Raw genomic sequence first — 17,068 nt, 5'->3', positions numbered from 1 at the left:
GTTAGACTAGTACCAGTTCTCATATTACTGTGTCTTGTACAAGGGCTGGGTGTGACTTATAGTTTATTATTTAACATTATGTCGGATTATGTGACACCAGCAAATTGCACAGTGCCATTAGTGTAGACACCTTCAAACATAAATCTAACAGGTGCCAAGGATTCAAATAAAAGAATTGCCCTCACATACCTTTCCGAATGGTAAGAAAAATTAAAAGCAGGATGCAGAGCCTTATGGAAGAAGGTATGTGACAAGTGTGATTAGCTTTTATTTATTTTTTTAGCAAAATCCGGTTTTAAGAAAGATGATATACTTTAGTTTGTTGAAATGTTCAGATAACAGTGTGTTTTCTTGAATTCTGTAATTGTAAAAAATATTGTTTTTAAATTACACTTTACTGTTGCAATTATTGTATAATTTAATTAAAGAGACAAACTACCTTCAAACATAAGCATAGCTTCAAATAAAATGTCTTAGTGTCCTAATATACATTTTGATATTTTTTCTAATTCTTGATTTGTATTTATTTGACTTATGTGTTCTATACATAAAACTTATTATAGTAATAAATATGGTAGTGATAGGGCTTTCTGTAAAAGGCATTATATATTTTAATCACACATGGAAATTAGAAAATCGTAACCAATGCAAAATGTATTAACATTTGCTGCTAGTAGTATATAGAAATAGAATTTTATTGCATAAGAGTTTGTAGCAAAAATATCGCAACACTCTACTATAGGACTGTGCACACAACACATTTTTCTTTGGCATTTCAAGATGTTATTTTGTTCTGAAAATACATTCTGTTCCTTATTGTTTAGTTGATTTAACCCCTTCATGACCGAGACCTTTTTTCAGTTTTTTTGCATCCATGTTTTAATCAACATTTTAGGCCTGAAAATTACTTCAAACCACATAACAGTATATATTTTCTAAAAGCCAAGCCCCATTAAAATACAATGGTGGCAGCGGAAATTTTTTATGTTGCACGATATTAGCGTAACTTATTATGAAACCCAAAAATGTAGTGAAATATGCACTTAAGTTAAATTTAGTGCCCCAAAACACAATAAAATACCCATTTTTAAATCAAATATTAAAAAAAATTTGAATTATTGCTCTCACTCGTGTGCGGCGATACCCAACATATGTAGCGAGATCGTCATTTTCGTATGCAGGTGAACCCGACGTATGTTTACGTTGTGACGCGTGTGCTCGCGGGGTGGGGGACTTTAAAATATATTTAAATTATTTTTATATTTATTTAATTTGAAATTTTTAAAAACTGTTTAAAAAAAAAAAATACTTTACTCTAATTGCTATCACGTAGCGGGGCTTCCAAGCCCCCCTTGTGATAGCATATTGGTGGTGTCAGATCCTCTTTAAGGTGATACTAGGTGTCTTTTGAACCCCCAGTATCACCTTTACACTTTAAATAAGCTATTGAAGTGCAGATCAGGCGGAAGCTGGGGCGGGCAGTTCACCGACCGGTATAAGTGATCTGGTGACAGCTGAGTCACCAGAATCGCTCTAATGTAAAGCCAACAGTCAGCTTTACAAGTGTAAACAGAAAGCCGCCGGGAGTCTGTTTAAACGGGCCCGCTGTCTGTGGGCTATGTAAGTCACTCGTCACTAAGGGGTTAATCAGAACTGCTGACTGCTGCATGCGAAGGGTTTTCAAGATAAGTCTGTGATCTGTATTTTGGAGCACCACACATTTCATGTTAATGTACAAACTAAAATTAACCATGCTGTTGAAACCGCCATCTTCATCACATTTATTTTTTTCCTTCCAACTATTGAAGAATTCGCTTAGAGGTTTGACCTGCATGTGCTTTAAGTTTCTCTGATCAATTTTCATAAAATGCATGTAAAAATTTTAAAAAGCTGATATAATTCATAAATAAACATTTAAGAGTTTCGGAAACATACAGTTTTTTTTTATAATCAGCTTACATCTGGTCGAGCAATCATACAGAGGCATGCTACCACCTGTTAACACCAGACCATTACATCTATGAAATAATTATTTTAATTACCTGCATCACATTAAATAGCTAACTTTTTGTGTTAGGTTTGCTGCTTCTTTAAATATTGTTGTCATATAAAGAAACAGTAAATTTTCTCTTACTTAAGTGAGCCTATTTCCATTTAAACATGTGGTAATGTACAGCAGACAACGTTAAAGGAGAACTATGAGGTGAGTGCTTTTCACTCACCTCATAGTTCTAGCCGACCTGTGACAATGAGACTGTCACAGGTCGGCTCAGTAGATCGGGAGGTGAGCGAACACATACCAGCGTTCGCTCACTTCTCGATCCTGTCACAGCTCTCTGCCGTGACAGGGGAGGGACTGGATTCCCCCCTCCCCGCTCCGATCCTCCAGCGCTGACTGGTGGAACGGACGGGGGAGGGGGAAAAGCCCTAACCCCATAGTTCTCCTTTAATAGTTAACATTTCATTTGGACAGGATTGGATGAATGAATTGAATATTGTTATACAGAGCAAAATGTGAAAAATTTAGTACTTTAGTAAACCAGCCTTATTGTCTTCAGTGTTAAAGGGTAATTCCATTTTCCCAGGTGAATTTGGAAAAGTTTAATTATCCCTTCCAAGCTGGCCCACTCTCTACCCCCCTTTCTATACTTACCTTTGGGTGAGCTCTCCTTCCCCTCCGCTGGTGCCGGTGTACTATACGTATCCCATACTGCCATGTAGCACAGCCCTGCACTCTAAATTTTTAATTTCACTCGCAAATAGCAAGCACTCATTGGTCAGCGAGGTCACCTGACCACCTGATCTTGCTAAGAAGCACTTCTCATTGGTCAGTGCTGTCAGGTGACCACAATGACCAATGAGTGCTCACTATTTGTGAGCCAAATTCAAAATTCAGAGCGCAGGGCTGTGCTACATTGCAGTACAGGGTACAGATGGTAAGTATAGCACAGGGGGGAGAAGGCCAGATTGGAGGTGGTAGTTCCATTATACCAAATTCACCTGGGAAAGTGAATTACCCTTTAATTGATCATTGTATTGCACCATAAAATAATAAAATAGAGTTTTTGGTGAATGGAGGCAGGATTAATTGATGACTTGCATTATTACTTTGCTCTCCTGCAGGGAGATATCCCCACCAGGATGACTGCCCCTCACATCCATGGATGTTTGTCTCTTCCTTAAAGCAGAAGCTTCACTCTTCTTCCTGCTTGCTTAGATCTTACTGCCAGAGTCCCTTAGCGTGCAGGTGAATCAGCCCAATGGTATCTACAAAAAACTACATTGACCATTTTAACGAAAAGTATATGGATACTCATTTGCAAACATTGTTATTTCTTAATAATTTTAGAGAAGATAATTTGTAGATTGATCATGAGTATAGATTAATATGAATGGTCCGTATACCTATATATGTGGGAAAAAATAACCCAATTGATTATTGATATACTTTTACTTGATCTATACTTTTATACTCTTATCTGTATATTATTTGTATATTTCTATTAATGTATCCATTAATGTAACTGTTAAAATTAAGGAGGACCACAAATAAATACACAAATTCTAATTTACACTGAACGAATCTGATATCTTTGCAGTTGGGATGGATGTAGATGGAATTGTGGAAAGCTCAGAGGAAGAAAGTGAGGGTAAGTCATATAACCGGAACATTGTACGTCTAGTTAACACAGATTACACGGAGCAAAGCAGTTAAGTAAATCATTTTTGATAAATGTGAGCAGATGTACAGTTGGTAGATACTTTTACTGGATTTAAATCTAAAGCGCCCAACACATATCACTTTTTACTGACGTAGGAAATAATTTTTATTTAGTAAAGTGAATATTCAGTTGTAATACTCAATCGTTTGTAGGGGAATAAAAACACGATTTTTCCTACACATTATCATTGATTAAAGTCAATACAGTTTAACTTCAATCATTAAAGGAGAACTATGAGGTGAGAGATTTTCACTCACCTCATAGTTCTAGCCGAACTGTGACAATTAAACTTTCACAGGTTGGCTCAGTAGACAGGAAGGTGAGCGAACACATACCAGCGGGACCAGCATGGTGGCTCTCTGATAGGGGATCAGAGGAGGATCGGTACACAATAACGTTAAGTTAAAAAAAAATTAAAGTTGCAAAAAAATTAAAGTCACACATAAAAGAGAATTAAAAAAACAATTAATTTTTTTTTAAAGTCCCCAGCCCCACATGCATGTGCACAAACAGTCAGGTGCGCATACATGCGAAAGCGACAATTGCGCTCATCATCAGAGTGCGAACAATAATTCTAGGGCCATTAATCACTGATAACACTAAACCGATGAGTGGTAAAAGCTTTTAAAGCGTGACCAATTTTGGGTATGGCAGTTTTTTGCGATTTTGCGGGTGTGCACAATTTTAAGGCTTAACATGTTTGGTGTCTATTCAAACGACGTGACCTCATCTTTTATATTTTACCCAAAAATTGGGTAATATCACATGTATTATAACATAAGGTAAACAAAAAACTTTTTTCCCAAAATGTTCAGTAATTTTTCCTTAATATAGTAAAAAATAGAAAAAACAGTTATGAATAAATACCTCCAAAGAAAGCTCTATGTGTCCCCAAAAATGGTATAGCATTCATTTCAGTACAGTGTTTCCTGACTGAATAAATGTCAAAGATCTGCAGCACTGAATACTGAAAAATGGCCTGACCAGGATGGGGGTGTAAACACCTGGTCTTTAAGTGGTTAATCATCAGGTGAGACTGGTAATGCCCATAGATGCTAGCTCTGTGAGAACAGAGCACATGCTTGTAAAACCACAAATACCAGCAGAACAGCAGCAGCAAGAAGGTAAGAACAAACCACAAGTAACAGATCAGCTCTGAAGCTGATCTGTAACAATTTATTAATATTGTAGACAATATGGTAGAAAGATGACCACCTTATGTATTTGGTGGCAGTGTCCTAAATAATATTCAACTTGCTTGTTGCACTCCTTACCGAATATCTGTAACGCCTAAGCCCAGGAGGTTAGGTTGGACCACAGCTGCAGAGTAAGCGTGACACCTGTGTGTGTGAATTGGCTCAGTTCAAGGGTTCACGTTGCACTCTTTATGTGTTGGAGTGATGGTGGAACCCTCTAGTACATCATATGCCAATCACAGTACAGGATGGGAGAGTGGGAATCCTTATTAAGGGTATTGCAATCTATTACATATATAAGGTAACAGCCAGCAGTAAGCCTATGAGTTTAAACAGAATGCAGAGTTGACACACCCCTGACCCTTGTTATATGATAGCCACAATGGAGGAAGGGTTACTTGCAGTTAGGGGAGGGTTAATTGTCCAGTAGCTGGTACCAGCTTTGCTGTTCCAGGAAGCTGTAGAGGAGATTCCAGGGACTCCTGGAGCGGGGTCACAGTGGCCAGCTGATGAGAAGGTAGTCAGTGGATTGCAGGGAAGGATCCCTATGCGAGAGTCTGATGGAAGCAGCAGCGGCGGCTGTGAGTCCCGATTTGTGAGGCTGACTTCAGAGATGGTTGGTTCCTGTGTCTCAGGATATAGGCGAGTTGCACTGGCTTGATGTTCGCAACACTAGAACGCCGAGCTACTGCAACTCGCGTCATTTTAAGGAGGAGTTCCTGAGGGGGGAGGAGCCGAGCATGACGTGCGACGCCTCGGTCTCCTAGCGACGTCACGCCGCTGGTTTGAGAGGCTGGCCCGCGGCCCGAATCGACGGGCACGGGAGATCCTATTACAATATCCCATGTAATCCCCCATTACGGTACTCGTAGTAACTGCAGATGGCGCCGCCAGTATCAGCAAACGTATATAGATATTACCAGCACATGAAAATCCTTTTAGGATCACAAAACATTAATTTATTGGAGATAAATCACAAAACGAGCGCTTTCAGGGCCACAACGCTTTTCTCCATCAGGCTTAGCATTGACGAGTGTCCATAGCAGTGTCCTAAATAATTCACATTTAATCTTGAGCTGGATTTCTTCCTAAATATGTTTGATCTGTTTTAAAAACTGTTTCTATGGTACTTACTGCAATCACAAATGTATCAGTATCCCAGCCGTTGCACATAACACAGCCTCAGACATTTTTACTGTTTAGATGCTCTCACACTCCAATAAATTGTTGCTACATGTTATCTCAGTTTATCTGTATTGTCCACATATAAGCCTATGAAACAAACTTAAAATATTTCAATTACTGGAATACTTTAGATGTTATGAACAAAACATTTAAATATAGAACATAAATCATGTTATAACTTTACAATATATTGAGTATTATCTCTTACAGTTTAATCTATTACAATACTAAAGTGATTCCTGGTTAGGCAAATCCGAAATCTTTTGTTAAAAAAATGCTTACAGTTTGCATTTATGTTGTACATTGATTTTCACATAACAGACATGCTGAATATTCTCCTATGATGCTGACTTGTTTGCTGATGTCAAGGCAAGATTGTATGCAAATGGACTCTCCAGAGGGAATGTAATATTTGCTTTTCCAGATCATATCTCAGTGAGCTAGTCACTTAATGTCTAACACCTTCATTCTTCTATTTAGATACTGAGACAACAAATTCATTAGACAAAAGGCAATTAAGATATTTGAAGGATAAATCTAACATTCAAGAATACCCCAGTGACAGTGAAGATGATGAAGAATTTGAATTGCCAAAAAGAAAACGAATTATAAGAAAATCTACACGGAGGAGGAAGGTAGAAGAACAGGGGACTGAAACAGAGACTGAGTCTGAGGAAGAACAAATCAACAAAAGGAAGTCAAAAGTAGTAAAGGACATTAACAAGAACAATATAAAGACCACAACAAAAAATGAGAAAGTAAGCAATAAAAAAGCTGCAGGAAATGTGAAGGGATCTCACAAAAAAAATGAAAAGGAGGACCAGAAAAAGAAGAGAAAAAAGAGCAGGTATGGACATTAATTTGTTAATGCTCATTGTGTACATTTACAGTTGTAGACTGCATTTACATAGTAGACTGCAGACTGAATTACTGATTTCTGTAAACATAAAACCACTATACTTTCCCTTAAAGGATGTACTCCAGACAAGCGGCTAAATACAAAGTTGAAATATATACTGTACATGGCAAATGTTTAACCCACCAAAAGATCTGTAATTCTCTTCATTTTGTCATTTTTATACCTCTGCTTCTCATGGGTCAGCGTGACCAATAAGTCTGCAGCAGGGGAAAAACAGCAGTTCCCCCAAAGGTATAGACAGTATGCAGGTTAGTGTAATTTGTTTTGTTGCAAACTAGCTGGTAAGTGTGCTGGGAAATTTCTGTGTTTAACATTGTTGCAAGCCCTTCCATTTGCACCTTGCTCTTAAGACTAGTTACGAATTGATTTGTTGTTGCCGTTTTTGTGAGGGCGCACTGGAGGCTTCAGCTTACATTTTTAAACACTGGGCCTCCAGTGCGTCCCCTGCATTTAATTTATCTACTGTTTTATAAGCTCCAGTAAGGAGGCTCTCAAAGATTAGGGTTAGGACCACACTACTGTCAGGGTTCCACCCTGACTTTACTGGTTTGCAGCATGCTGGCTTGGCTGCCATTTCACTCACCTGTTCCTTCCTTGCTCAAGCAGACTCTGGAACGTTGGTCACTACTCCCGGGCTCCCTCTTATGGTCAGATAGGAGAGCATCATCTGAGATAGTCAGATGGGAGTTTCCTGTCTCTGAGTGATGATGTCACCCCACTCACCATATATATATATATACCACTCAGTCCAGTCTGACCTTGCCCTTGCATGGTCTTCCTGCTAGTACTTTCCTGCTGCTCTAAGTATCCTGATTCCGTGTATGACCCGATCCTGGCTGACGTTCTTCTCTGGCTCCTGGCTTGTTCCTGACAACGCTGATTTCCTGGCTTCTGCTCCTGGCTTGTTCCTGACAATGCTGATTTCCTGGCTCCTGCTTCTGGCTTGTTCCTGACAACGCTGATCTCTGTGTTCCTGACCTGGCTTGGATGACTACCCACTCCGGCTCCTGACTCTGGCTTGTGCCGGTTTAAGACTCTGCTTACTCCTGTGGATACTGTTCTTAATAAATATTTTAACTAGCACCTTTTGCTTGTCTGGTTTTCATTGTGCTCTGACATTACGCAAGGGCCATGAATGCGGACGGAGCTAGTGTAAACCCTAGTCCCTCTCTGTTGCAGACAATTTTTTCCAGGCTGGATTTGCAGGATCAGAGAATGGAGCGGTTCACTCGCACGGTTCATTTGGACCTGGCTAATGCCTCGCCTCCGGGCCCTGCCACTACCCCTACTGGTCCTTCCGTTGCTCCTGAGCCTACCCCTGGAAGGGGCATGTCGGGTCGATCTCCCTTACCCCAGCGCTACGGGGGTGACCCCAATCATTGCCGCGGATTCCTAAACCAGGTGGGAATCTATTTTGAGTTGGTTCCGCAGGCATTTCCTGGTGACAGTGCGAAGGTCGGGTTCTTGATATCCTTACTGACGGATAAAGCATTAGCCTGGGCTAATCCGCTTTGGGAGAACGATAAGTCCATTATTTTCAACTACCCTAAATTTGTGGCCTCCTTCAGACGGGTATTTGATGTACCAGCTTGATCCCTCTCTGCCGCTAAATTGCTTATGTGCATCCGGCAAGGTATGCGAACTGTAGCCGAGTATGCCATAGAGTTCCGTACCCTAGCAGCAGAGGTAGGCTGGAATAATGAGGCACTGGTGGCAGCCTTCTTCCATGGGCTCTCCGATAATATCAAGGATGAAGTGGCTGCTAAGGAATTGCCCAGCGATCTGGAGGAGCTGGTGTCATTCCTGATTCTCATTGACACCAGACTCCGTGAGAGACCTTTGTTTAAAGAGCACCTGCGTAGGCCTCTTAACATATTGGCTCCCTCGTTTTCCTCCCCTTCTGCACCTCCCTCTCTGTCCTCACTGCCCGGTGAATTGTCTGCTGGGGGTATTGAACCCATGCAACTGGGAGTTACACGTTTGTCCGAGGCTGAAAGGGCCTATAGGAGACGTGAGGGGCTATGTCTCTACTGCGGCCTCGCAGGTCATCTTTTGAGGTCATGTCCCACACGACCGGGAAACGCTCGCACCTAAGACTCCATAGGGGACGGATCTTAGGTGGGGTTTCCTCGTCCCCAAGGCTCCTCAAGGAGAAGCCTATGGTCACTGTGGTACTCTCATGGCCGGACTCCTCGGTAGTTACTTCGGCTCTGATTGACTCCGGTGCTGCGGGTATGTTTATTGACGCTTCTTTTGTCTCACAGAGTCTGATACCCACACGGCCTCGTACCACTCCATTGACTATTGAGGCCATTGATGGCAGACCCTTGCAGCCTGCACTCATCACCCTGGAGACCACTCCTCTTGCCATGGCGGTGGGGGCTTTACATTATGAGACGATCCAGTTCCAGGTGATCTCCTCCTCACACTTTCCGGTGGTTCTGGGTTATCCGTGGCTCCAGACCCATAATCCCAGGCTTGATTGGCCCGAGTATTCCAACGTCTGCGGGAGAATGGGCTATTTTGTAAACTCAAAGTGTGAGTTTCATCAAGTTCAAGTCACGTTCCTCTGTTATGTTATCTCAGACAAGGGGTTTTCCATGGACCCACAGAAATTAGCAGCTGTGCTCCAATGGCCTCACCCAGTTGGTTTACGCTCCATTCAACGATTCTTGGACTTCGCTAATTATTATCGCAAATTCATTAAAAATTTCTCCACCCTGGTCAAACCCATCACTGACTTGACTAATAAGGGTGCAAACCCTCTTTCCTGGTCTCCAGCTGCTGAACAAGCCTTTGAAAGATTGAAATTGGTTTTTTCCACTGCACCTGTGTTAGCCCACCCCAACCCAGCCTTACCATTCATATTGGAGGTGGATGCATCTGAGACGGGAGTGGGCGCCCTACTGTCTCAACGTTCTTCACCCGAGGGCTGACTTCATGCGTGTGAGTTCTTTTCTAAGAAACTGTCTTCAGGCTGAGTGCAAGTATGAGATTGGCGACAGGGATTTGTTGGCAATCATCTTGGTTCTCAAGGAATGGCAGCATCTCCTTGAGGGAACCACTGTCCTGGTGTTAATACTCACTGACCACAAGAATCTCACTTATCTCTCGGAGGCCAAACGACTATCCTCTCGGCAGGCCAGATGGGCCTTGTTCTTGTCTCGCTTCAACTACATTGTTTCTTATTTGCATGGGTCTAGGAACATTAAGGCTGACGCCCTGTCTCGCCAGTTTGCGGTACTGTCCAAGGAGGATACTGAACATGTTCCTGTTGTACCTCCCAATCGCATTCTTGCCTCAGTACGCTCCAGTTTGATGTCACCCTTGTGGGGACAAATTCTGGCTGCTCAGTTTGATGCTCCTCCGGAGAGACCGGTGGGAAAATGCTTTGTACCAGTAGACCTCTGAACTAAGCTCCTTTCCGTATACCACAATGCCAAAGCTTCAGGCCACCAAGGCAGGAATCAGATGGTTTGGTCTGTGACTAGACAGTTTTGGTGGCCGGGGATCCGTACCGACAGTGCCGACTTTGTAGCTTCGTGTCAGGTTTGTGCTCATTCCAAAAACCCCCGCCACCTTCCTGTGGGATTGTTGCAGCCCATCCCGTATGGTGGGCGCTCTTGGACACACTTATCCATGGATTTTATTGTGGACTATTGTATAATTGATTCCCGTGTGTCTAGGGGTCGTTTGCAGTATTTGGTTCATTGGAAAGGCTATGGTCCAGAGGAACGCTCTTGGGTGGCATCTGAAGATGTTCACGCTTCCGCTCTGTTGCGCTCCTTCAATGCTCGTTTTCACTCTAAACCAGGTCCCTCTCCACGAGGAGAGGGTCGTTGAGGGGAGGGTACTGTCAGGGTTCCACCCTGACTTTACTGGTGTGCAGCATGCTGGCTTGGCTGCCATTTCACTCACCTGTTCCTTCCTTGCTCAAGCAGACTCTGGAACATTGCTCACTACTACATTATATATACCACTCAGTCCAGTCTGACCTTGCCCTTGCGTGGTCTTCCTGCTAGTACTTTCCTGCTGATCTGAGTATCCTGATTTCGTGTATGACCCGATCCTGGCTGATGTTCTTCTCTGGCTCCTGCTCTTGGCTTGTTCCTGACAATGCTGATTTCCTGGCTCCTGGCTCGTTCCTGACAACACTGATTTCCTGGCTCCTGCTTCCGGCTTGTTCCTGACTACGCTGATCTCTGTGTTCCTGACCTGGCTTGGACGACAACCCACTCCGGCTCCTGACTCTGGCTTGTTCCGGTTTAAGACTCTGCTTACTCCTGTGGATACTGTTCTTAATAAATATTTTAACTAGCACCTTTTGCTTGTCTGGTTTTCATTGTGCTCTGACAACTACACAGAGGGGCCTTCCACATATTTTGCAAACGTTGTGCAACTAAAACCCCTGTTTTTAACACTTACTGTTAGACAGTAGTTTAATTTTAGTTTGCCATATTTGCTGGGAAACTGGATTTACCCTTTAAAAGGCTTTGTGGACTGGTCTAGCAGCCAAGTGGTACCGAAAATCAGGTGAGTATATTTTCTTTATTTTAACCCCCCCAGACCAAAACAAGCAATTAATCCTTACAGTGTGGGAGTAGCCTGACTGAAAGGGTTAATTTTTGCATTACCTAGAGTTCTTTAATACTTACTGTATATTGTAGCCTCATGTCTATTGTAGGAAGAAAAACCACTAAACTAGGCAAAAATTATGATGGCAAGTATCACCAGTACTGCATATCACACCCTTCTGGTGTAAAGCATGCTAGTTTAGTGAGTTGTGATGGACAGTAACGGTGCAGCACATTATCATTAGGATGGGGTTTGGGTTCAGAGACATTTTGGAAACAAGGTGGATATCACGGTTTCATGATTTGGCAAAACTCTGAATTTGAGGCTGAAAATGTGTAGCCAAACCTACTGTATAATAAACTGCAGAATCTTTGTCCCTTGTGGACTCCTAGCAGTCATCTTGTCAGTGTGTGTTGGAGCTGGTTAGAGAAAGCTTACATATTTGCACAGGGAGATCACAGGGAGAGGTACAGTGTTCTATGGTGCTATACTGTACTATAGTGTGATATACTATGTTATAGTAAAATATCAGCAGGACAAATATTAGGTTATCCATTTGCTCATTTTGCTCATCTCTTGTTAATTTGTTCACTGCCAGCATACAGTATATACCCTGCAGCATATACCCTAATGTCACCAAAAAGGGGACCTGTCAGATTATCTTTGCTATCACATAGTGGACTTCTTAGTCCCCTATGTGATAGCAATAAAGTTAAGTTTAAAAAAAAAAGTTTGAAAAAATTAAAGTAACATAAAAAAGATTAAGTCACATATAAAGAAAACATGAAAAAAGTTTAAAGTCCCCCGTCTCCACATACACATGCAAACATGTGACAGGTGCTTTTATGTGCAAAAATGACGAATGTGCCCATTGCGCCGTACATGTTACATATCACTGCGAATGTCGGAGTGTGAGCAATAATTTTATGACCACAGTAATCACTGTTAACACTGAACTGTTGAGTGTTTAAAAGCTTTTAATGCATCGCCTGTGGCCAATTTTGGGTATGGTAATCTTTTGCAATTTCGCGGACGTGCTCAATTTTAAAGCTTGACATGTTTGGTGTCTATTTACCCGACGTGACCCCATCTTTTATATTTTACCAAAAATTTGGGTAATAATAAATGTTTCATAACATAATGTAGGGAAAACTGTTTTTTTTTCTCCAAGATTTTCGTTATAGTATAGTAAAAAATAAAAACCCCAGTGGTGATTAAATACCACTTAAAGAAAGCTCTACCTGTCCCCAAAAAATGGTATAAAATTCATTTGAATACAGCGTTGCATGACTGAATAAATGTCAGTCAAAGTACCGCAGCGCTGAACAGCATCAAGATAGCTAGCATCAAGTTTCTTTATTTCTTTGTTACATTAAAACTACCATGGGACATTTTTTATATTATTTTTTTTTTTTTCCAGTTCATCATCCTCTTCATCGTCATCCTCAAGTTCTGATGAGGAAAGTTTGTCAGAGGGAGAAAGAGAAAGGCTAATGAAGGAAGTTGAAGAGAAGAAAAAAATTATTTCAAACATGAGAAGCAAAGCTTGGCGTATGTCAAAGAAACTTCATGTAATAAAGTAAGGTACTAATAACAGAACAATACTGTATGAAGAATCATAACTTCCTATAATGCAATGCTTTACTCAGATATTCATGCCACCAAAATAGACAGGGGGTATTTTCTATCCGCACAGATGAATGGTCGCACTATCGTTCACATTACGCCCACAAAACATGATTGACACAACACAAGAACACAGTGCTTTTTTTGAACATTGTTGACTTTCTGTCAGCTTGTGCAAGTATGTCAAATCATATTTGACCACTATCATGAAAAAGTTGCATTAACTCTACAGAACTGCTGCCTGGATGTTTTTTAATTATTATCTGTAAATGCTAGAGAGTTTTTTAAGTGTTGAAACCATAGGTGTGTGCACGGGGTGTGCCTGGGCACACCCTAATCACCCCTAGTGCAACAACGAAACCTAGGGCATAGGCAGCTGCACTGGCCCTGCAGGCACAAACCAGCTCTGCATGCAGCAATCCACAGGCGGATCCAGGTGACACCTCAAGTGATCCTGGAATTAGCCGTCCATGCACAGTCAGGAGTCAGGTATGCCAGAGGGAGGACACCGGACAAGAGGCAGATGGCGGATCAGCTCAGGGAACTGACACACACCAGGCTGCAGAAGATCTGGATTCCCCCATCAGTGTCAGTAGCTGCAGCAGAGGAGAGAATATGAGTGTCGAACCCAGTAAGCACCAGGCTGGGGGGTTAATGTCTGTGTATGGGTGGGGCAATGTTTTTGTATATGTGTATTGCGGGGGGGGGGGCAATGTATAGAGAGCAGTGTCTGTATATGGGGGAGGGGGGTCAATGTGTGTGTATGAGAAGCAATGTCTATGTCGGGAGGTTCAATGCTGATATGGTGGGGGAAAGGAGGGGGGCAATGCGTTTTTCTGGAGTCTTTGAAAATTTGATTGCTGTACACATTGTGTGTGTATAGAATTGTGTTTTTGGCTTTGGTTTTCAGACAAGTTCTGGATTTGCACACTAAATAGGTTGCAGCCCTTGGAAATGCTATGGCACGTTTGGGTCCGAAAAGTCATGTGACCTGTAGTGTCAGAGCAGCCGATCTCCAGACTCAGCCTCTGTCACATGGGTGCCTGTCCTTGGCCATGTTCAAACTATGAGTATGAGATCAGTGTGTAGTGCATTGTGGTTACAAGAATGTACAGTGATCACATGTCAGATACCCAAGTACAGTGTGCTTCAGATCTACATGTGAATGGTGCGTTGTTTTACATTCTGTGTAGGAGGGGGATGACATCAGTTGCCGCCCGTCGGCGCTCTGCCGCCCCGAGGCCGGGCCTCGGTGGCCTTGTGGGAAATCCGGGCCTGTATGTAATGAAAACAGAAAAGGTTGAATTTATAAACTATAATAACATATTGATGATGACAGAAAGCAGGAACCAGGCATGACAAAATATAAGCACATTAAACTTCAGCTTTAAAGGAGAACTATGGGCTTAGGGCTTTTCCCCATAGTTCTCCGAAGGGTAACGGGAGGACAAAAAAATCGCGTCCTCCCATTACCCGAAGCTCATTATACTGAGTATACTGAGATACCGCAGCTGAAACGGATCATGACAATTATATCTGGATCCGCCCAGCTGCATGAGTGACAGCTGGCTCTGCCTATCTAGAGGCAGAGCCAGCTGTACCCGCCCCCTAGGTACATTGAAAGTACAAAGTACTTCTATATTCATCCTCCATCACGCATGCGGGTGTAGGAGGAGGATTGAATATATGCCGGCTTTTTAATACTGAATGTGAGTAGTAAGGATGCACCGATACCAGTGCAGATGCTTGGCATTTTCATGAGAGCTACCAGGGTTGCAGAGGTTGCAGCTGGGACCTGGCTCTGGCGCTCCACCTCTGTCCTGAAATCATTAGTCTGTATTGTTTTAGAAAAACTGTATATGCAGCTGATGTACTGTATATGAAAACCAGAGGCGTAACTAGAACCTTCAGGGCCCCGGTGCAAGAAACCATGAAGGCCCCCCCACCCCCACGGCACTGCATGGTTAACAGGAAGGCTGCCGAGGTCCCCAGCAAGTGTGGGACCGCAGGCAGCTGCTTGTTTAAAATTTTAGTGCCGGTGTTCTGTCGAGAACGCTGACCCAGTATCTGTGTTTATGTACAGACGGGATTAACGAGGCATTTATTTACAAAGTATTCGTTTGTAATTGTTAATTGTGACCGTTAATGATATGCCGTCCATGGCAGTAAATGATGGATGGCGGGAAATGATGGACGGAATATTATTATCGGTCACAATTAACGATTTAAACAAAATACTTTGTGAATAAATCCCGGTTTCCTCGATAATATTGGTCTGTGTGTAAGCACAGATGCTGAGATCGGCGTTCTCGACAGAACACTGGTATCTGCGTTTTAGTATCGGGGCATTTTCACGAGTATGAGTAATTGTGAAAATGCCCAGTATTAACACTGGTGTATCCCTACTTAAAAATATAATGCATTGCTGGGACTTGTAGTCCTACATAGTTGGAGCTATTCTGCATTGCTGTATAATGGTTATACAGCAATGCAGATTACCACCAGCTGTGCTGGACTACAAGTCCCAGCAACACACACTCTCTCTCTTCCCAGCACACCCTCCCACTCCAAACTTACCTTACCTCTCCTGCAGACCCATGGCCCTCTTCATCATCTCGGCGGCCAGGGGGCGGAGCTAAGAGGAGACGTTCCTCTTAGCTTCGCCCCTAAGAGGCAGGACCAGCTCATTCTCCAGGATCAGTGACAGCCTCTCCAGCCCTTTTGCACAGCCGCCCGTACATGCTGCGGGTGGCTGTGCAACAGGGAAGGAGCAGCACGATTGCGGGGGGGCCTCTACTTCCTTGTTGCCCCCCCAAGTGGCGGAACGCCAGGGCCCGGTCGCAATTGCGACCGCTGCGACCCTGGTAGTTCCGCCAGTGATGAAAACAGAAACTTACAATTTTTGTTAGCTTTCCTCTTCATATTGTCATGGAAATACCTCTGTGTTTTGCAAGCTCTTTTTTGAGCTCTCCTATTCATTAGTATTCCCCACTTCCGGACAGTGGATTTTGTGTAAAGGCAAAGCTGGTGTTTGCTGATCGTGTTACAATGAATACACGGGAGGGGGAGAGCTGTTTACAGCCTAATTACCATCCGACCCTGGTGTCTGGGCTTCAGGCTTAATAAAAAGTTTATTAAAAATAATGAGGAAAGCCTAAAATGTGAGTCATGAAAATGTGCACACGTATACAGAACATCATCACTGCACCTCTTCATTACAGCAATAAATGCAAATCACTTACAAAGGTAGAAATGTATTTTAAGGTGCATGAGAGCACAAAGCAAAACAGAAAAGCAGAAAGCAAAGTAAAAAGACTAATTGCTAATAACGGTCTCACAGTTCAATTCCGAGGTGTGTACAATCCAAAACAATAAGCAAATCCTTGCAAAAGGAAAATTGGATGAACATCTGTGCAGACTTCACCGCAGACAAGCAAGTAAAGGCAGACTTTCTACTGAACCGAAGGGGTCCTGGGGCCGAAGCTAGCCGAAGGATCGGCCGAAGCTACGGCCAGATCCTTCGGCAGCTTCGTGAATAGACCCCTAGGAATCCATACAACAAATGTATTCACCTATGACACAGACGATTAGGACACAAACCCAGAAGTCGTAAAGGATATTATAAAGAGAGGCTTATCAGAATAAATAACTGTACTGCCCTTCTGAATGCTCATGAATGATCGTACTCGATAGTACCGCACAAGGAACTGACAGGTTTTTAAAGATCCAAGTTTCACTGGAAGAAGACTTAAATACTCACACTATAAAAGAGAACTATGGGGTCAGTGTTTTTCCCCATAGTTCTCCTTAGGGTAACGGGACGACACAACCCTAAGCTCAGTATA

At 42.6% G+C, this 17,068-nt stretch overlaps 1 protein-coding gene across 1 annotated transcript in view; it reads left to right on the top strand.

Moving 5' to 3' along the window:
• The first annotated feature begins 10,458 nt into the window (after positions 1 to 10,458).
• LOC108791707 (transmembrane channel-like protein 2) overlaps positions 10,459 to 17,068 on the top strand; it is a 52,325-nt gene continuing 45,715 nt past the window's right edge. The window contains exons 1-2 of the mRNA XM_018562265.1: positions 10,459 to 10,496; positions 13,018 to 13,176. Coding sequence (XP_018417767.1) covers positions 10,459 to 10,496; positions 13,018 to 13,176 — 197 coding nt within the window. The remainder of the gene's footprint in view (positions 10,497 to 13,017; positions 13,177 to 17,068) is intronic.

This window comes from Nanorana parkeri, unplaced genomic scaffold, assembly GCF_000935625.1.
Source record: "Nanorana parkeri isolate BGI_ZX_2015 unplaced genomic scaffold, ASM93562v1 scaffold569, whole genome shotgun sequence".
NCBI classification, from domain to species: domain Eukaryota; kingdom Metazoa; phylum Chordata; class Amphibia; order Anura; family Dicroglossidae; genus Nanorana; species Nanorana parkeri.
Note: the sequence above shows the minus strand (reverse complement) of the source record. Positions and strands in the feature narration are given on the sequence as shown.